The 22,785-nt window shown below is 33.5% G+C and overlaps 1 protein-coding gene across 1 annotated transcript in view; it reads right to left on the bottom strand.

Annotated features, from left to right (window-relative positions):
• Positions 1 to 8,606: 8,606 nt before the first annotated feature.
• LOC123694845 (lachesin-like) overlaps positions 8,607 to 22,785 on the bottom strand; it is a 54,167-nt gene continuing 39,988 nt past the window's right edge. The window contains exons 2-9 of the mRNA XM_045640445.1: positions 19,085 to 19,188; positions 13,724 to 13,931; positions 13,271 to 13,429; positions 13,064 to 13,192; positions 12,689 to 12,982; positions 12,463 to 12,558; positions 10,294 to 10,404; positions 8,607 to 9,989 (exon numbers count right to left, since the gene is read on the bottom strand). Of these exons, the coding sequence (XP_045496401.1) occupies positions 9,919 to 9,989; positions 10,294 to 10,404; positions 12,463 to 12,558; positions 12,689 to 12,982; positions 13,064 to 13,192; positions 13,271 to 13,429; positions 13,724 to 13,931; positions 19,085 to 19,188 (1,172 nt within the window). The 3' untranslated portion in view covers positions 8,607 to 9,918. The remainder of the gene's footprint in view (positions 9,990 to 10,293; positions 10,405 to 12,462; positions 12,559 to 12,688; positions 12,983 to 13,063; positions 13,193 to 13,270; positions 13,430 to 13,723; positions 13,932 to 19,084; positions 19,189 to 22,785) is intronic.

The raw sequence follows: 22,785 nt of genomic DNA, 5'->3' as shown, positions 1-22,785 counted from the left end.
ACTGTACGATTCACTCAATTGTGAAGGCATTTATCCTTTTCATTACTCTTCACTATGATATTGCTTTGATTTCGGCAATAGTTTATTTTGAGGGTAAGTTCTCTGCTTTATAGATTTTAGCCAGTTATATGGCTCGTAATTTCAACAAAATACATTATTGAAGTATTTATACAAATTACAAAGCATGACAAAGCCACTGAGCGCTTTTTTTAAATTCATCTATATTATGTTTTTATACTTGTAATATTTGTGACTAGGTACTAGGTTCTCAAAGCCTACCTACTCAACTATAGTTTATTCAAAAAGAAAAATAAACTAACGCAAAGTATTGTACAGTATAATATAAAAATCTAATGCACTATGCCCATATTACGGTTAGAGAATAATTTATAGTAATATTATTTCAATTTCTCCAAACCGTATTGTAGGGTGGTTCGATGGAATCGCAACTGAAATAGGTTATTGTGATATTGGTGTCTCATATCGGAGTGATTTATGGATCTGGGTATTATTATAGCATCGAAACAGCATTTAGTTTTATATATGTCCATAGCATATTATATATAATTGCTGTTTCGGTTATTGACACGGTTGACCAAGGATAAAAACAAAAAGTTTTAGGAATAATAGTTTTTTCTTTTGTGAAAGAATTATCAGAATCAGGCAGAATAGGTTTATACATTACAAACACACTAACTAACTTTCTATCAGGTGAAACGACTGCTCAGTTGCCTCCTACCAGTTACCACTATATAAGAAAACTAAAACATAGCTCTCCTCTTTGAATATAAATTTAGATCACATTATATTATGTATGTTCAAGTTATATGTTTAACCATCTACATACACTGGAAATTTGTTACAAACGTAGTACTAAGTTGATTATTATTTTGTGTTGATCCAGCCACAGTGGCACGAGCAAATTTTATATAATAGATATAAGTAGATAACTAATATGATACTGGACCTTCTTACCTTAATACTTTGTATTATATAGGAGGCAACATCTTTCTTCATTTGCATGAAATAACATTTTAAATTTTAATACATTCAACACACGGAAAAGTTATTTACATTGCTGGTGTTTTAGTACAAATTGACAATGCTATGAACATTATAATATAGTTTTATTATAAGGAATAGAATACAATTTTCTAACAACACTGCTTATTAAACAAAACAACGTGGCACAGAGCGCTGTTGGCAATAGTCACGACTGCATAATTCAAACTAAAACCTGATTTGAATTCTATGGAAACAAGTTTCAGAGTTTGTAAAGCATATTCTCATAATCATAAAACTTGATATTCCTTAACTTCGCCTATAAAAATCGGGAACTCGGTACTTTAATAGGCAACGATTGTATAAAAATGATATTATTAAAAAACTTTTTTAATTCAATGCCAATAGTCAATTGATACTATAATACTCAATAGCTTGTTGAACTATTTTGGAATGCAACTTGAAATTAAGCGAATGCCAATAAATTAAAATTGCCCTACTTTAAACAATGCTATTATAACGGGAATGAGTTATCATTTCAGTATTGATTTAATATTATTGTACGAATTATCAACTGGTGACTTAACTGTATTGTAATAAAATATTTATTATACTTATCTATTTATAATATCACGTATTTGTTTCAAATTTTGGCTAAAATAATGTTATATCAAGCATATAAATTAACTGTTGATATTACTACACATATTTATTAATTACGTAACTATTAAAAGTTTCAGCATATGAAAGGAACTCGAAAGTTACAATAGATGTTATTCATAATATGAATCATTATTTATTCTTCCATTTCTAATGATGATTTGTTTCCACACATGATAAGTTTGGTAGCTTATCAAGTTATCAATAACCAATAATTTTATAGACAGTAGAGTAGAGATAGAGTATCTGTGTTTTAGTACCTAATAATAATCTACGTTGTTAGGCACTCAAGTGAGTCGTGATTTCAGGGGTCCAGTCTAAGATTGAGTTGTACTAAGTTGATAAGCAAAATATAGCTCGGGTGCACAGCAATATCGACCTCCCGAATAAAAGTTTAATTGCGAAAGTTGTTTATAGCGTGCAGACGGCTACGCGACTTCTATCTGCCCGCATTTCCTAACTCTAAGCATTTGCATTGGCGTTTGATTATCGCATCAATTTATTGATCCATCTTATTTCCTTATATATCAGTATATGTATTATTCCTTTTATATCAGCCGAAAAGTTGACTATTTAAATCAAATAAAGTTAACATCATTGCATATCCTACTAATCTAATATACTATGCGGGTTTTCCTTTGCAAACGCGGGCGAAGCCGCGAGCGGAAATCTAGTATTATAAATGCGAAAGTTTGTAAGGATGTATGGATGTATGGATGTATGGATGTATGGATGTATGGATGTTTGTTACTCTTTCACGTAAAAACTACTGAACCGATTACAATGAAATTTAGCACACATATAGAGGGTAACTTGGATTAACACATAGGATAGTTTTTATCCCGGAAATCCCACGGGAACGGGAACTATGCGGGTTTTCCTTTGCAAATGCGGGCGAAGCCGCGGGCGGAAAGCTAGTTTTCCATAAAAAATTATAACAATGATTGTACTATAATTAAACATTATCAACTGCCTGTTTAGGCATCTTTCGTTCAGATTAAGATTTTCCCGACTCTTGCTAAGACGAGAAAGTTAGTTGATGCTTCGACGACTAAGTATTCTTATTTGATAAAAATCAGTTTCTGCTCCAGTCGGTTAAGGGAACCTAGTCCTAAGGTTCCGATTAGCATGGAAATAAACTTTTATCCCAACTTTGTAGACGACTTAGACTGCTTAAAAATAGGAAAAGATAGAGAATGGGATATTCTAGAACCAGTAGATTATTTTTTAAATTTATATTTGATTAAACACGGAGAAAATATGTTTCCCAACTGCTTGAAAGTATATAAAGAAAATAGCAGTTTTTGTAATGCCATATAGCAGCTTTTTATTAAATATTTGTGTAAGTAAATTTATTTCTACCTATAGCCAAACCAAAATTACAAAAAATATAAAAATGGGTCGTTTAAGAAAGACGGAAATGAAATCAGTTGATTGATGAATATATTTTATTTACCAATCTTGCTTGCTTCATCATACGATTTGGACATAAATAGCTGTGACCACGACTTCGTTCTATAAGATGCGGTCTTTCCCAGTCATTCGCAAAAAATAATTGATGCTCTATAATTGGTCATACGGCGTATCTACTAGATTCTTAAGCTTCGATAATTGGACTATCGGACCCATTTTTTATTTCGATCAGCAGATAATATAGACCGTTCAATCCAAACCAAGCTTTCTAATATTATTTTAGAAACTATGTTCAATTTGTCTGTTAAATAGCTAACGTAATGAACGGATATTTGTAAGGTAATCTAAGGCTATTATTATGAAGGAATTATTGTTTTCATAATACATAAATCTTAAATTTCTTTACTATATTATAATTGTCAGAACATGTTCTTAATAGTCTCAAATTTAAAAAATAATATTTTTACATTTACTTATGTACATGTGGATCGTTTTGTCATACTTATTCTATTCGTTCAATTGTACAAAGGAAGTTTAAGTTCTACGTATGCTCAGTACAAACTCCGTGACGTCAACAGTGGTTAGATGAATAGATTTATTCCCAGATTGGGGATAGAGTATAAGCGAGCAATGAAATCTGTGTGGATTTATATGTCGTGTATTCCAGGTTAGGTCTTATCTTGTTTACGGTTGTCCGCTCGGCGTCGTTGCGTCTCCAACTGCAATAAGACATCCAAAGACATCGCCCGTCACTTCAATTGCTTACAGTGGTTTGTGAATTTAATATGCTATGGATTTAAATTCTGTTTATTTTGTACGATAAGAGCTGTGTTAAGTTTTTTGTTATCAAAACTGTTATAAATGGCAAAGACCTATGTAATAGAAATATGAATTATGAAATCAAGATCTTTTTAAAATAGTATTCTAATTAAAAATCTTTGTAATATTTACCTCTATTTACCACTTCTTTAACAAAATATATATTATAAGCTTGATAATATTTTTAACTGATTTTGACAATTGAACAAATATGACTGGTTTGGTTCCCGTGGGACTGAGGCAGTCAGTTCACCCTGTTAAAATTGACTTAATTCAAATTCCTAGTACTATATTATTAGCTGTGCCGGACGGATTCACCCGCTGGCAAAATCAAGTTAATCATGTGTTATTCTGGTACATAACCTAATACAGGATAGGTATTGTAAAGTTTCATCCAAATTCGTCAAGTCAAGAAAAACCTTCTTGAAAGAGTAACAAACATAATATGTCCATCCATCCTCACAAACTTTCGCCTTTATACTATCCGTATCTAGGTTTATTGAACAATAGAGAATATGGACGACACCAGACAATATGTTTAAAGCAAATGATTAATTCCATACTTATCTAGGTAGAGCATCTTGTAATATTATGAAACATGAATCAGTTTAAGAACAAATAAAAAAACCATTTTAGCAAACGGTTCCTTTCATTTTACAGTCATAAAAACTCAAGTTTACAAACAGGAACGACATCCAAAAGCAAATATAATTAGCCACGAACGCGGTGAAACAATTCAAAATGAATAAATAAACGGCCCTTGTTTAATAGTAATTGCGTTAGCGGTCACATTACGGTAATGTTTATTTCCAACATGAAGCTTATCTAGTCTTCTCAAACGGCAGTAAAATTGTTGGTTGCAAGGTAGTTAACCCTTGTGGGAGCCGGCGAGGGGCGCGGGCCGAGGCCGGTGAGCCCCGCAATAGATAAAACAGTGATAGAACATGCACCGCTCCGCCGATATGAATAATTCATTAGTTTCAGTTGCCACTTTTGTTGATACCGGTGGCTTTTCAGAGCTTCACACCGTCAAAAATGTGCGTTACGACCCCGTTATTATCAGATCGTATACTTTTCGCTATCGTGCTATTGTAAACACGTTTTCCGTTATGTTTATAACTCATGTTCAATATTGGTAACCGGTTCTTTACGTAAATGGTGCATATTAAATTAGCTGCATACCCTTTTATACATATATTCTTATTTTATAATATTTAGCGTGACTATTTTTTTTGTTTATTTCATTTTATTATTATCCTGATTACGTATATAATTGTAATCTTAAATTATCTTTTAAATTTCAACGATTTATTAAGTTAATTTCACAAAGTGAACACTGAGAGGGAGACGCTTTCTTCATGCACCGCGCGGGTCGGTCGTGAGCGTCGCCCTTATAATTTACGATCATCCTCAAAATCCTTGGATTATTTTTATTCGATAACAATAAAGGTGCCGCAGAGGGTTACCGTTATTATCACTCAGAATGCGTGCATTTATTGCCTGAAAAGTGAGATGCTCAGTCAATAAAAATAAAACTTTTTAAAAATCTTTGATATAATGTCAATATCTATATAATAATATTTTTCATTAATTCGTAAGAGCATAGATGAGTAAAATAAACAGAATTTTATTGTTGTTATAAACCCCGCTCTATTATACTATAGATTTATGTTAATTTTGAAGTAGATATTCGTGATTCGACCTATTCTATAAAGCATTGTACTAAAATATCAAGGATATATTTGCATAACAGATGACAAAGAGTCGTGCGGATCGAGAAGGCACGTTTGTCGATCGAGGCGAAGTCAGATCGGATTAGAAGCGGCTGAAAGTGATCCGTTATAATTTCAAAAGCGGACACAAGCGGCTGGTACGCACAGATTAGCCCCTTCGATAAACAATAGCATTAGTATGCGAGGACGCGCTGACCGGCGCCGATCAGGCCAGCCGTGCTCGGATTAATTTGCCTCCTGGATATTGTGCTGGTTTCTGTGTGAGGCTACTAGCGTAACGAGAATATCCTCCTCTCACCGGGATTATATCGCTTTGTTTTTATAAAATAAACGTAAAAGAATGTTTCAATTAGCTTTGAGGTAAAATCATGTTTGCTTAGAATTTTATTTTGTAGCTGTGAGCTTGTCATAATTAATTTACGAATCATGATGGTAAAAATACAAATGAAGTTTATGTAATGTCTAGTTTATTATCAACTAGCTTACCGCCCGCGGCTTCGCCCGCTTTGTCTAAAACCTAATAAATTAGATACTAAAACCTTCCTCTTGAATCACTCTACTTATCTATTAAAAAACCCCATCAAAACCCGTTGCGTAGTTTTAAAGATTTAAGCATACAAAGGGACATAAGTAGGGACAGAGAAAGCGACTTTGTTTTAGTAGTGATTCATACGAACGAAACGAAAATTGGATTAATAATGTTAAAAGTGCCAATGTCTATGGGAATCTATCAATTTTTGGCATTGTAACAACCTTCTATCGCTGGTTGTATTGGACGCTAACCGGGGAAACTTTTTAAAAGTTTTGGGTGCAATAAAACTGATCGATTTATAACATAGTTATTGTTTTTAGTTTAAGTCTCTAGTATATTATTTGTTAAACCACTTGGTATTCATCAAAAAGTCAAGCGATTTGCTCTACCTATTAACTAATAAATAAATGCTAATTGATTTTAATCATTCATCATCATCATCATCATCATCATCAGCCCATATACGTTCCCACTGCTGGGACACGGGCCTCCTATGAGGGTACAGGCCATAATCCACCACGCTGGCCAAGTGCGTGTTGGCGGATGACACATGTCGTCGAACTTTTTAATTCTTAGACATGTCGGTTTCCTCACGATGTTTTCCTTCACCGTTCGAGCAGTGGTGATGTTACAACATGCGCAGATAAATTGAAAAATTCAATTTATTTCCTGCGCGCTCGCCTGGTCTCGAACCACGGACTTATCGATTCGAAGTCTAAGGTCTCACCACTGAGCCACCACTGCTCTTATTTTAATCATTACTAGCTAATTAATTGTTGTTGATTATCGGCAGCGTCAATTAATTCCAGTTAAAACCACACATTGGTTTCATGTTTCTTTAGATTGAGGGTAATAGATAATAACAGTAATAAAGTTTCATTTATTTGATTGCATTGCTACATCCGTTGGTTATGGGAACAGGGACACACCCACTACCGCTAAGTAATGAGGTTACTTGTACAAATAAGCCACTCACTTGTGAAGTCACGTTGTGGCATATGGCCTATATACTGTGCAGCTTTTAAACAATGGATAATTTCTAAATATTTCTCGATTCATTTCGTGATATTTTTCATCATTGCTAAATAAAAAATCATTTTCATTCTCTATTCTTCGATAGTAATGTTCGATAAATTCTACATTCGTGGACAAAGCACATTGTCAGAACACAAGAAATGTTTATTGTTAAAATACTAAGTATCACGGTAACGTATTCATTTTAAAAGATTGAAAATAAATATGGATACCATTTTACCTGCTAATATAAACATCGTTTATTCTGTACCCAAGTTTGAGGTCGGAAAAATGAGATCAATTTAAATTGCCTATACTCATCTAACAAACTTAAAGTCTAATAAATCAAAAGGTAATTTAGTCGAAGATTCGGTAGGTGGGAAGCGATGCGTGCCGTAATGTGTTCTTTACATCAAAAACACATTTAAAAGAAGTTAGATTGGCTTACGGGAGTTGGCGTCCGTCCATACGTAGTTGGAGCCTTTTCGGCGCCCTCAAAGCCAGCCTTAATCTTTAGATCCACCGCAGATTGTTTGCAAACGTTCCGGCCTATCAAAATGCGACAGGTCGAAACTTTGTAACTTTGTAACATTCATATCAATATAATACTTACACTCTTTTAATTAATGTCCGATGTGTATCTTATTGACTATAGTTGTCGTATTTTTTGCAACTCGATGTTTAGTTGAATGCAATGACAAATAAGGAGGCATTTAGTATGTATGTCATTTACTCAGTTTGTAATAAAATTTTAATATTGTGAAAAAATCCTCTTTTTAGGGTTCCGTACTTCAAAAGGAAAAAACGGAACCCTTATAGGATCACTTTGTTGTCCGTCTGTCCGTCCGTCCGTCCGTCTGTCAAGACCCTTTTTCCCAGGAACGCGTGGAGGTATGAAGCTGAAATTTATATCAATCACTCAGGTCTACTGTCCCTTGAAGCTGTGAAAAAATCAAACTTCTAAGCCAACGCAATCAAAAGATACAGCCGTTTATGCCGCAAATTTTCGACACTTGCAAGGGAATCAAAACCTACAGGGTGTCCCGTGAACTCAGAATCTTGAAATTTGGTACGAAGCAACGTCTTATAGCATAGATAAAGGAAAAATTACGAAAACCATAAATTTTTAGTTACATCACATAATATATTTTTTTTAATAATTTTAAACTTACTACCCATTTCCTCATAAACGCGTAGAGGTATTAAATTGAAATTCATACCAAACTATGGTATTAAATACGTAAGTAGTAAATAGGTATTAAATACGGAACCCTCGGTGCGGGAGTCCGACTCGCACTTGGCCGGTTTTATTTAAATAAAGAAAAAATATACCTACACTGTGTTACTATGAAAATAAAGAAGTTGATAAAAGATATTGAATAAATAAACAATTGTGTTTAAAACAAGCTTTATTTTATTTACTACTCATTTATAGTCATTACGTGTGAGCCACGAATGATTACTTACAACGGCTTATATCTCATTCAATACACAATGTAAACAATCAATACACTCTGTCATTAAAAACACACTCCATTGTTTGGCTTATATATTATATTTACAATAATATCTTCTATGCAGCATTTTTCTTATAATTAGCAATTTGGCAACAGGTTAACGTTAACACTCACGTAACGATAGATTATATAAATTTAATTGACGGAAGATTTTATACGACATTTATCAGCGTAAAATAATATGTGTCGTAGAACTGTGCTAGTTAGTGTGACAAACGAGCACATCTTAGATAGAATATATACCAAGTTACATCCCAATAAACTAGTAGCTAGTGGCGGGTAGCAATACGATGCCCAGCTTTGCCGTTTTCTTGGCAGAACATCCCATTTTCCATGCCCTCGCTGTCCTACACATTGTATACGAACTCTTTTACAATAGTCGTAAATACACTTTCCAAATAAAAATACGAACCGCTTTACCTTTAAAATTTCTTACATCACTTTTACTTACAGTGACAATAATTAATAACATAATATTATATCTTTAAAATAAAATAGGTTATTCCTATATTTTTCAAATAACGACTCAATTATCAAAAAATATAATTTAACAAATTTGACAAATTTAAATAAAAATCGAAACACTATATTTCCAATCTTATACACCGTTCAGTCTTAGTCTATCATATAAAAATGGCTACTTTGACATCAGTGCACTTTACGTATATTTTTACTAGTGCTGTAATTAAATTACATTTCTCCATAAGCAGGGTAAACTTATAATAAATCATATTAAAGATGTTATTCGAAAATTTTAGCCAACTTACAAAAGGGTGCTTTTCTTCCCCAATATATAGACTAATGCAAGGAACTGTCTTTTTATATAATACGGGACCGATACAATCTATGTATCTACTAATAAACAGTGATTAATTCATTGAGATAAAATTTACATTTTGATAAAACTAAAATACTTTTATTAAAACTACAGTACCTGTTTTCCTTTTTCTTTTTATCTATCTTAATTTCTTTTATTTGTATTTTTTGTATTAACAAAACTTAGAAGCATTACAAATAATAATATTTAGTATTAAAAAGTAGCTGAGTGCTTTGGGTGAATATAGATAGTGTGCAAAATCAAATATTAGTTATACCTAATATACAGTAAGCTCTAGATTATTACAGATAAGTGCTCATAAGTGCATTTTAGAGATATAATTTACAATAAAATTATTTTCAACAGATTATCAATTACTAGGCTCATTTTCGAATTTGTATCACGCCTAAATTACAAGAACGAAGAGAAACAAAGTAAAATAAAAATCCATCGGTGAAATTTTCTTGCTCGTGCTGCATTATCTGTGAATAATAATGTTATATTAAATAATACAGTAGTTAGCTCTAGAATGAACAGCGGATGCGTGTATCAAAGGAATAATTCAATAAAATCAATCCAATAAACGCATCGTTAATTGTTTTGTTATTACCACTGTGTGAAATACCTAATTGCTTGACCACAAACCTGATGTACGTCATGATATCAAAAATGAATTTAACACAATATAAATTGAGGACTATAGATTAATATTATATACCAAAATTGTTGCGTTTAGATAATTCGGGAAACACTTTTTTATTGTATCAATAACAAAAGGACATGTACCCGTGACCTGTGATGCACCTCCCACCCAGTTAAGATGCGTCTTCCCGCCTCCCTCGTCTGGCTTCTGCTTCCCTTTATCGATCTCGTTCAAGTTTGATTGATACTTCGTTCCTAGTCAACATGACACACTTTTAGTTTTATAATGTTCATTATTATATAAATGATCGTCTTCAAATTTATAGCGCTGTTATAGAATCGACGTTATCAGTTAGAACGGCTATAATCCTATAAGTGAAATGCTGCATATGAAGCTATTAAATTTTGATGAGTTGTTTATGCTCAGCTATTTCTATTGATCAATTAAAATAACAATTTTGTTTGTGTAAACATCTGTTATAACATTTTAATACTAACGAGAAGTTTAAACGACATAAAGCTACATTTTGGATTAAGTTTCTCCTTAGACTTTCGCTGTGAAACTATTCCAAACGAAAAAGATGTAACGACAACTCATTAGGCAAAGGAAAGGATTTAATATAGCGAGAGACGGGCCAGCGGTCGACCGGCAGTTATTGAAAAGTTGCGCAATATTGTCGAGTGGCCGGGCCGTAAATTCGTAATGGACGCAAAAAATAAAACAGAAGCATCGGTCGATGTCCTATCCGCGCCGCGTCGCCACTCAGCGCAAAAACAACACACCGCAAAACTTAGCCTTCGAAAAGTCCTTGTCTAATTTCCCGTAACTAAACAAGGTCAATGCAGAAGTGAGACGAAGGAATGAACAATAAAAGTTAATACTTAGTTAAGGGAATATTAAAATCATCAGTCATTTGAAATCATTAAGATATGAGTTAAATAGTAAAAATCTGTGTCATTCATAAAGATTTTTTTAAAATATATGCACCTGTACTAGATACCTAGTGAATGTATTTAAAATATAAAATACAAACTGAACTACAACTTTCATACAATTTTTTTAAAATAATTATATTTATATCCAATTTTATGGGCATGTATTATTTAATTCGACCTAACATTCACTATTAATTTTCAACAGAGATCTAAAACTTAATGAGTTTGACGGAGAAAATCGCTTAAGTTTGTAACGGAAAGTCACAAGCTGACACTTGGTTGTTGTAATAGGTTGTTTCGCAAGATGTTGACGTTGTCCGGCGAACAGGGACTTGTCCGGAGAATGCCCAACTTTCCAATAACAGCCGAGTAATGACGTACGCCAAATATCGTGCTATGCTCGTACTTCGAAGTTATATTGAACATAAATATAAAATACTAGCTGTACCGGACAGACGTTGTCCTATCTAAGCTCGAATTGTCAAACCCGTGATGTTTAAGTAACCGTTAAATTCAATTATTTCTATTATTTAAGCGCCAATTCTTAAGGTTTTCTTTCATTAGATCTTTCTCCTGACAATAACAAATACACCAAAAAAAGAATCTTCGAAATCGGTCCAGTTGTTCACGTGTGATGCCATGACTGGGATTCATTTTTATAAATAGAGAAGATAAATTTAGTATAAACAAGGAGCAAGATCAGATAGTATTTAACCACAAGGTAAGCTTAAACTCGCTTATGATTAATAAAACCCTTCAGACTATCCAAACATAATATGATTAAGTACATATATTGATTGTCTTTGTTTATAAACGATTTGTTCGTCCTTTATGAGGAGCATAACATTTGAAGCCAGTTAACAACCCACTGGCGACAAGCAGAGCGTTGTAATGGTTTATGATCTATAAACAAATGTAACGACCACTAATAATAACTGAAACAGCAGCAAACAATGAAAATAAACTGAACGATCTCATGGGATGCGGCTATAAAGGTATATCATCTCTTAATCAACAGAATCACCAGTGTAAAATCTTGTTTGTATACATTTACTGTTTTAATATTAAAAATCAATGACATCATAATAACCTGTATCCATCAAACAATTAAGGTTGTATAAAAACATTTTTTTCTGAACTTGTTTATATCTCTTGAAAGAACGCTGTCTATTTTATTGGATATATAACTACAAATGACTGGTACATTTGTCTAGATTATCTTTGTTTTCTTAGTCAGCATGTTTTTCGCAGTATAGACTATACATTTTACGAGACTTCGCATATATAAGAATAAGGGTAAGCCATTTATTTTGAATATTTCGCTTTTCTTTTTGTGTTAATAGGGTAAACAAAGTGGTATTTTATTAAATATTGTACCTTTATCTGTGCTAGGAGTATCTCGTCGGGGTGGTTTCGAGGGCGGTGGTACTGTTATGGCTCTTGGGTCCGGAGTCGTAGTTGGTGGTGAAGATGCTATATGATGATGAATAAAAATCAATTAGAACTTTAAATAAATTTCATCTCGAAATTTATGTAATTTTTATCAAGTTATATAATAAAAAATTAAAAGAAATTACTACTTTAATTCATATTTTGTACTCACTGTATAATCTTATAGTGCCATCCGACTCTCCTCTCGGATTTTTTGCGACACATTTGTAAGTACCATAATCGTCAGATACAATATGCCTTATAAGAAGTTTCATGTGAGTCTTATACGCGGGCACTCCAACAGTGTTTTCCATGTGGTATTTGGGGCTTTCATGTATCATGTGTCCATCATCACGAGTCCAATAGTTTAATGATGTTGGATGGGCTTCAGTAAAGCATTCTAGCGTAACATTGTAATAAAGCGGTGCACCGACAAGCTGATGTGGTATCCATAACATCGGTGGGACTAAAAGTAAAAATTATCAAAATTTATCATTGAAATATTAACAATCATCGAATAAAATATTACTTATTTCTGTTTACTTACAGTCGACACTAACTTTGACTCGCTTAGAGACAGTGGGTGGTACACCATTACTAGCGATGCATAAATATGCTCCCATATCTAACCTAGATATTCTTGCCATTTCTAATATTTCACCTTCCCATTCTGAAACTAAAGTATTTTACACATTAGTCACTGCTTTCAGGGGATACCAGGCCGTTTAAAAAATAATTGATATGAATATCTAACCAGAATGGCCTTTACTAATGGAGATTTTTGAGTTGTCATCTCGTTTCCACTTGATGGTGGGCTTAGGAGAGCCATTAGCGCGACAGGTCAGAGTGACGTTGGCGCCCTCTCGGACGATAACGTCGCTCGAGCTCAACGAGTCGTCGATAGACGGGGGCACTGTAAACATCGATAAGTTAACATACAAAGTTTTACGGCGGAAACTTTCAGTCCAATTTATAAATGGAACTTAAGTAAACGTAAATAAGAGCTAATTAGTTAATGGAAAAGCTTACTAATTTGGAGAAGGAGCAAACTATGAATAGTATGCTGCTGCAAAAGATTAATGTGAACTTATAGCGAATAAATTGTAAGGAAGTCTGATTCTGCAGTGAAAGAGTTTCTGTTTCATTTTATTTATTACTAATTTATCCTATATGATAAGTAAGAAATTGTAGGATAATGTTAGCTTACCAACAACGTGAAGATAGCCGAATTGCGTTTTTGCTGTAACTGTGTTAATTTGACACATGTAACGTCCGCGATCTTCCTCGCGCACGTCGGAGATGTGAAGGAACCACGTCCTGTGCTTGTCGTGCGTGACGCTCACTCGGGGGTTGCGGGTTATCACGTGATTGTGCACAGTGAGTATAGCCGATTGTTCGAAGTGCATCCAAGCAACCTAAAAGTTATTTGAAGTTGAATATATTTATTAATTACGAAGTCAGTAACTACCTGAGTTAAGGGTATTACGTATATTATTCTTTTATCTGAGGTATTACAAATATCATATTCTCAAATCATGAAATAAAATTAAAAGCATACAGAACGTCAAGAAATACCTAACAACGGAAATCGAAATTATAATCATAATAGACATTGAATGAAAAATATTCACAGTGGGTATACCCAAACATTTAAATGCTACAATTTTGTTTTATATTTTTAAATTTTGTGAGTGACGTAGCGGAAATTAAGAAACGACGTTTCTTTGTAGATACAAAAAGTAGCAAGCAACAGTAAAATTCGATTGAACATTGAGTTGTACTAAATATTTTTACTATTTGCTCGTTATTAATTTTATTTAAAATTACACTTATTTACAGTTTTCTTTCATATTTAATATTCCGGTATCTATTTGTATGAAATGTGTTTTAATAGCACAAACATTTTTATTAATGAATACTATAAAGTAGGTTAGTTAGGTAAATTGTTCATTGAGGAAGCGTTACACACTTATTCAATGAACAATTTTATTGAAACTAAGAAAATATTAAACAAAATACCAACTATTATAATATTTGTTATGAATACCAATATGAACGCAAAACTCGTAGTGATGGCTAAACAAATAAAAGAATTAATAGCCACCGAAATTGAACGCTTATGGTACGCCATTAGATGTCGCGCGTTGGTGCGGGCGTCGAGCGCGGCATCTGCGTAATTGCATAGAGCTGCCATCGCCGCCCCTCTTTGCGCCAATTTCCACAGCATTAACCGCATAAAATGCATTTCTCGGGGATTATTGTGTTTGAAACAAATACCACTTTTAATTTCCAGTTTCTACGCAGAAGTTTAAACTGATTTTAGAAAAAGGTTACCGAGAACTTTTCGACGCTACGAATTTTTCAATAAATAATTTACAAAGGGCATCCGATCTTCCATGAGCATTTATGCACTAAGTATTTTTTTATTTATTGAAAGCTAATTAAGTTAATGAATAAGAGATATGTTATTTTTTTAAAACCGAAAGTAATAATACAATAATATAGTGGGAATACTGAAAAGTTGAAGAACCACCTCCTCTTTAATCCAGCCCTAAGTTTGAGTCATGGATAGTTCTTTTTATCAAGATTGCCGCGGTTATGTACCTAAGCGAAGTTTGTTAGCTTAAATTCGTGCCGGGTCACATCTTACCTATCTTAAATGATACGGCTCTCAGCTTCTGTCTAATTTATAATGGACTTGAGGAAACTTTGCCCATTTTATTATGCAATGGGACAGTATCCCCTCTAATGACGACGACCTGACTTTCCGCCGTAACCTGAACCTTCAGAGTTATTAAACACGGCTTAATTTTATAAATTATTTACAAACATTAAAGTAATCTCTTAGTACAAAAGATGAAATTGTAGAGAAGTAGTGAGATGACTCTACAAAGTTTTGTTAGGAAAGTTTTATACCCGTATAAGTATTTGGAAAAATATGTGAATTTTAAGCATCAGAATACGGACCAAACCACGGCTATGAAGCTATATGAAGATATACCAGTAGTAGTATGTTTTTTGTTTTTAAAAATAAGACAATTATAATCGGATTTGGAAATATTTTTACGACACTTCTTCTTATCTCATAAACAGAAATCGAAATAGCTTGGGACCTAAAACTGGTATTTCATACCAGTGAAATTAAAATTGATTAATTGGAACAGCAGTGAATGCAGTCACGGTTTATGATTGCCTACAGAAGTGTCGAGTGTTGAGTGGGGACTGGGGGCTGATGTAAATCTGATCTGCTTAATTGTGGCCAGCGTCTAATCTAATCAGAGCGGTGTCCGTCTGCATCTCGCTGATTGAATTAGGAACCTCAACCCGCCTGTTGGAACTCTGATGCACAACCTTATCGCAATGTCAATATTTTGAATACATTAGTTTCAATAGCGGCGCGTAGTTTGTCGAACTACGATATACGCAGATGTCTACAATCTACATATTCTTTGTGTAGGCCGACTCGATATTGGATTTGGTCAACAAATTGAAATGTTATAAAATTATACGTATATCACTGAATAATAAAATTGAAACATGTTTTAGGGATTGTAATATCTTAACTGAAATGTCCTAAACATGTTAGGAATAGAAAAGAAGCATCCGATTCTAATTCTGATTATTGATGATTTCTGATTATTTAGACTGTATTAAAATAAATTGTTTAAAATTTAAATTTACGTGTCTATATTTCCATTTAATAAACAAACACCTACTATTTAATAAAGTTTATAATAACCACTATCTTACTTATGTTTATTTATTTCAAACAATATTCCTGATGCGTCTTGATAATCTTGTTTCAATATCAAGAAATATTATTATCAAAGTTTCGTTTTATTGTTTGAACATTAAGATAAAATTAAAGAGAAATCAAAATTTTACAAGCGGTTAAGAGATAAGCTTTGAGTGTTGAACTTGGGAGTTTAACATCGCTCGGCGGTCGGGTCGCTTCCAAATATTTCCTAACGTCCCAACTTAATTCGGAATTCGGATGATAAAATTTGTAGCTTAATGAGAGAAACTACAAATGGGATATATTTGCGCGATTTAATAAATTGGTTTACCGCAATTTGTTTTCTTGTTATTAGAGATTAGATTAGTTATTATTTGCAAATAATATAAAACACAATCCGTTATTACGCTTGTATTCGATATCTACTGTTTATAATATATAAAACCGTATAAATAGGTCGGCAACATAATATAAGTATTAAAAATCTTAAAGACTTTCTAGATATAGAGTATCTAAAAACACTCGCTGTATAAAACAAACTACAAAAATCAATTTCAACTGCGCAATTTATTTCCTGCTTTAAATCATATTTTAGTTAAAACGTCACTCAACGCAAAATGAGCAAAGTGTGCAATGAAGCCGACAGATGCAAATATGATATTTCAAATGACGGTAGGACGGTAGCCACGAACTAATTTAATTCGTCTGCGGATCCTAAACGAGTTAGGGTTGAAGCGAGACGTCATTTGTTACAAGTTGCACAAAATGTAGTTTGTAACATGTTCCGTTTTTTATTTTGTATGTGAGACTTCATTTGAATAATCCTAACAGATTTAACATATTTAATATTTATGAAATGTTGAAATTATAATCAAGCTAATTATTATAGTGTTAAACGTTCAACTATATTTTTATCGCGTATCGAGTACTTCAAGCACACTGATTATAGAATCAATGAAGTATTTAAAAAATATAATTAACGTTTAACGACGTTCATTAACTTGTTATCAAAAGCACCTTTAATTTGAACCCTTCTTTTTATCTTAATTTGTGGGGCATTAAGGGGTAAAGTTAAACTTGTGTGGTTTAGAAGACGCCGCGGCCCTCAGGACATGCCTGCAAGGCGTCGTTTGATTTATAATGGACTCGTTGCGAACTTTAGCCATTCTACCGCGCCACGAAACCTCCTTAACGACGGACCCCATCGCTGGAGGCGTTGATTCGTAGACGTGTTTAATAATATTACGACAGATTTAATTATGAAACGTTTAAGGAGAATCATCTTACGCTATTATCTTTATTTCGTTAATTTAACTTGTGATAGAGCCTCTTTCAAAGTTTTATCTACCACCTTTAAACATTTTGATTAACGATCTGGATGAACTTCTTCTATCTATATTTAAATATACATATTTAATTAATTCATTATAAATATCAGAAAACTAACATAGGTACGATTAAATAAAACAAAAATATCTATTTCTATCTCCTCAGGATTTCTATAAAGTGAAGTCTTTATTGTACGATGTCAAAATGAATACAGCCAACCGATGGCTCACTAAGTAATGCAATGGCACACACAAGAAATAAGTGAACATCTTGCACAAGACGGCTTAGCTTACTTCTACTAAAAGCCCACTTAGAGATCTCTACGGCTACGGATTTGTGACGAGGGTCCTCCAACTTAGCGATCTACAACCAATAAGATATTTTTCGGATTGATGTAAGGTCAGTTTATCTACCAACGTATAAAACACTAATGGACGTCAAACAGGTATTAAGCTTTTTTATATCAAATAATCCCATAAGTACCTTTGAAAGAACATTTATAATATTCAGAAACGTTTTAGAGATTCATCTTAATATACACGAGCAAAATAGGGGGTAAATAAAGCAAACACAAATTTCATCTCCAACAGCTTAGTTGGAGCCCATATTAAGGCACGAGAAATATGCCAGAATTTGAACAGACGGTACTCGCATGCGGCGCGAGTGTAACATTGCTGCGACTCGTTGTGGCATGTTATTGCAAACCCACATACGTGCTCCTGACTATCTGACATTTCATGCCGATGAACAGGCTACGTGCACATACTTCCCAGCATCCCCATCCGAAATGTAACCGTTGTTATTTCCATGCGAATGAACAAAATATTCATACTCTAATTATTTTTGAGTTTGAATTTTGGATACTACAATCCATTTCATAGAGTTCAATCCACTTGTAGTATTAAAATAATTTCCTACTTTTTCCGCGTCATAAATTCCACCGTGAATTAGACTGCGTACCGTATTCGTTGGATGTTGAGAAAAATAACATTCTAATAAAACGGTTGAGTAAATGGAAATAAGGAAACATATTTTTATACTAACGCAATATTTTGTGTGAGTTAATAATTCTAAATAAAAAGGCAAAACAAATAGCAAATCTTATAACCAAAGCGAAAAACTAATGGCACAGGCGAAGCTTTCGAGAAAATCCGCTTCTTGTTGTCAATACAGGGCAACCGTGATGGTTCCTTTTAACCTTTATTACGGAAGTAAGAATACTATCTCTGCTTTTATTTCAGTCAGTGTGAGTAAATAAGCGAATAAAACATTCTAAAGTTATTAGTTTCATATACCTAATATTGTTAGAAATAATTATGAGAAGAAATTTAAAATATTTACGGCAATGAGATGCATGCAGTTTTATAAAATCGGTAATATCGTATTCGTATGCTAATTTTGATAGTAGAATTATTATCAGTATTTTCAAACTGTTTTTTGTACTAATACTAATAAATGTGTATAAATAAAGTTGAAGAGTGTAAAAATTATCATCAAACATACCTTGTATGAGCCTAGGTTTTTGACAGAACAAGCGAGTCGCACGCTGCGACCCGCTGGTACCGTTACGTTTTGGATGACATCTGTGAACTCCGGCTCTTCGACCACTGAAACAAAAAATAAACATCGGGTTAAATTTGGTCACCGATCTCCAGGCTTTTCCGCTTGAACAAATGCAAACCAACCGCATCAATTTGTCAGTAGGTAGCGATTCATTCAACAAGCTGACAAAGCCTCAGTTATGCGGACATTTTTGTGTCAAAAGATGCGATTTGTAATTCTCAAATTATCAAAGTAGAACGCTTTTAAACAAATTGAGTGGGCGATAAAGAATAATGTCGTCATTTATCAAGCTTGGAGATAGATGACTGCTGTTCTACTCGGCCCATTTTAAATGCGTTTGTCTTATATTTGCCAAATTGCCTCGAAACTCATTCCGATAGTGAGGTATCGGTTTTCGAATCAATACCTGTGTCACGGTATGATAATCATAAAGTGTGTCAGGAATACAAAGAGGGTATGAGAAATTTGTCCAGAGATATGCTGAGTAAACATTTGTCATTCGTTGAGCGGAGGGAGTCGGAAGGGAGTCGCGACAAGTCGACGACACGGAGTTGGCCCGGCACGAACTCCGCATACAGACACCGCACCACACTGTTTGGTGAATAAACTTGCTCAGTGCCGATAGTTCCCACTTGTTTACGTATCACAGTCTCGTTCAAACTGCCGCCACAACTTTTATTTTATCCAGTATTTTTGAGGTTCGAACAAATAGAACAATACGTATTAGCTATGTTCATTGTCACGTATAAACTATCGTCGGAAATGTTTATAACGAGCGTCGCAAATATTAAATTTTCTGTAATGCATAATATACGACAATGATATTATCGTAGGGAACATTGCAAATTAGCAATTCTAGAGGTATTTATGTGTGAGCAAGCACTAAGACATAGCCGAGTGAAGATGAAAGCGCTGTTACGTATTTGCTCACCTGATCGTATTAGCTCTAAGCACGATGCTCCATTTTCTACCCGACTGCTCACACTCAACGGATGTAAATGGCGCATTACCATCCATAACGCACCCTATTAATCGCGTGTTTTCCCCGATGAGCAGAACAATTGATTATAAGTATCTTTTACTTTGTTAAGACATTAATTACAAACGTTGAAAATGATTTTACAAAAATAATATAATTATTATTTATATCTTATAATAAAATTATTATTTATTATATATTGCAATTCGCAAAACATAAAATAGATAATAATCTTTATTTTAAAAATTGACAAAAGTTTCCTATGCTATTTATTATTTTTTATAACGTATTATATTATCTAAATCTAAACAACGTTAAAAGCTATCATCTATATGTAAAAATACATGTGAACATGTATCTATTCAAATGATGAAATTAAGCAGGTTAGCAATAATCTTCCTCAGTACGTGGCTGTTCAAAGCGTACAAGGGTATTTAGGGGTTAATTAAGAAACCACAGTGCCGTGCAGGAAGGTAATCCCTTTGTCACCAACGAGAAGACGCTCCAGTCACTTGCAGACGGGCTCATCATATTATTTATGGTTTCATTTATAGGCCATTTTACCATGGATACAGTGTCTTCATTATGATAGTAAGCTGCAACTGTTTTAAATATAAATTTTTTACATGTTTCTTTAGTTGTAAATTAATTATAGTTTATGTAATTTTTCATACTTTAATTATAAAATTATATCCATATCCTCTGCCATTTACATACGCTATTACAAAAATAAAGAAAATAATTAGTGTATAGACATAAATAAGTTTATTAATTGTGTCTGCGGAAGCGGGACAACTAATCACAACACGTGGTATTACAAATTACGAAAGGGACAGGGCTGACTAAATATTCCGAAACTAATAACGAATAGGTCCGCATCGTCGGGCGCCCCTAACTCACGAATAATCTCATATTAGAGCTGGGCCTTATGCAAATCGGTATCGGTCACTCGAAAGTCAGCAGCGCGAACGGAGTCGCGGGTGTAGCCGCAAATTGACAGCCCTACGCGGCAGCAAATTGATTGTGGCTGCCGACTTCTCGTTATAGTGCCCATCATGCGCAAATGACAAATAAGCTTTTCCCTAATAGCTTATTATTATTTATAACATTTTTTGGTTGGTGTTGTCGCGAAACTTTTTTCTAACTAATTGGGGTCTAATTATATTGTTTTGTATTAGGTTTCAAATTTAAGTTTAATGAAGCAAAAGCTTATAATATAATATACAAACTTACTCGTATGTCCCGTTTTCATCCCGTCCCGTCCCGTCCCGTCCAGTTAATAAATATCTTTACTTTCCTGACTATACTTTAAATTGTCCAATGAATTGTTATAATGATTATTCGTAGCAAGCGTAACGCTTGTAGGCCGTAGCAAACCAAGAAATGGTACTGCGTAGCTTGATAGCCATTCTTTTGTAACAGATACTCACTCAATATATCCAATAAATATATTGTTTCATTTTTATGTGAGTTATGACTTATGAGGAATTCTATTAATCAACTTATTGTTATGAGGTCGTCGGATCTCGTATCGGACAAGGTATTGGATTTCGACACATCATCTAATATGTAAAATTTGGTATGATTTAATTGAAACGTATATTTTATATCTTTACTATCTATCTTTTTATAAAATAATAATAAATTAATATTTATTTACATCAACTCAACTCACATATTAGTAAAGTTAAAATTCAGCTCCAATTCATTTGATCTGGTATATCACATTTATTCTTTGTCATAACAACAATCTAATAGATAGATTAAATTTTCCGTAGTCGCTTTCCGGTGTTATCAAAGCAATACTAGGTTTTATTACTCAACGCAGACCACCCGACTTTTCGTTTCGTAAAAAGTCTATTGGAAAGAGTCCAAATACAACGTAAGTAATAAGCGCCGTAACACTCTCTTTGGGAGGTATAGCCTTTTTGGTTTTTAATTAAAACATGTGCTGTGTGTTCGTGCTTTTATAAATACACAGTATATTACTAAAGCGTATCAAATCTTACTATTGTTAGTCAAATCACAACTTTTCTTGTAAAGTCCAATCCGTAATAAAATCCTCGCCGGTTTTTCTTGTCGATGTTTAAGTTTATTCGTCCCTTGTAACAGATGTTGCTTGTAATATTCTCATATTGTGCGATCAAATTCTTTTAAGAGAACCATAGATAAAGAACATGGCGTCGGGTGTTTGGACGCTTCGGACTTTCACTTATTTGTATGCCTCACCCTTCGCGGGACGCGACGTGACTATTCGAGATACATAAACCCTGAGTGAATACAGAAAATAGAAATAAAGTAACATATTATCTTTCAGTGGACGGATTGTGGAAAACTACCTATTTGTTTTAGTGCCCTACTATATTTTTAAAACGTTTCGTAACAAATTTCTATGGTTTATGTATTGGTATTCCATGTTATTGCCGATAAAATCGTTAAACATACTTAAATCAATAATAAGTCAATTACGTTAAGATAAGGAGTATATAACAAGTTACTGTTTATGATTTAATTGTATAATAAAATCCGATCTGATTCAATAAAAAAGTAAAGCAGTAGATGAAATTGTATATAATAAAATTCAATACTACCCTGACCTGATATTTCATAAAATATCGTATATCACATATTTCTGTATCTTATGATATCACAATCTCCCATT

The sequence above is a fragment of the Colias croceus genome, chromosome 1 (genome assembly GCF_905220415.1).
Source record: "Colias croceus chromosome 1, ilColCroc2.1".
Taxonomy (NCBI): domain Eukaryota; kingdom Metazoa; phylum Arthropoda; class Insecta; order Lepidoptera; family Pieridae; genus Colias; species Colias croceus.
This window is presented reverse-complemented; position numbering and strand designations above follow the sequence as displayed.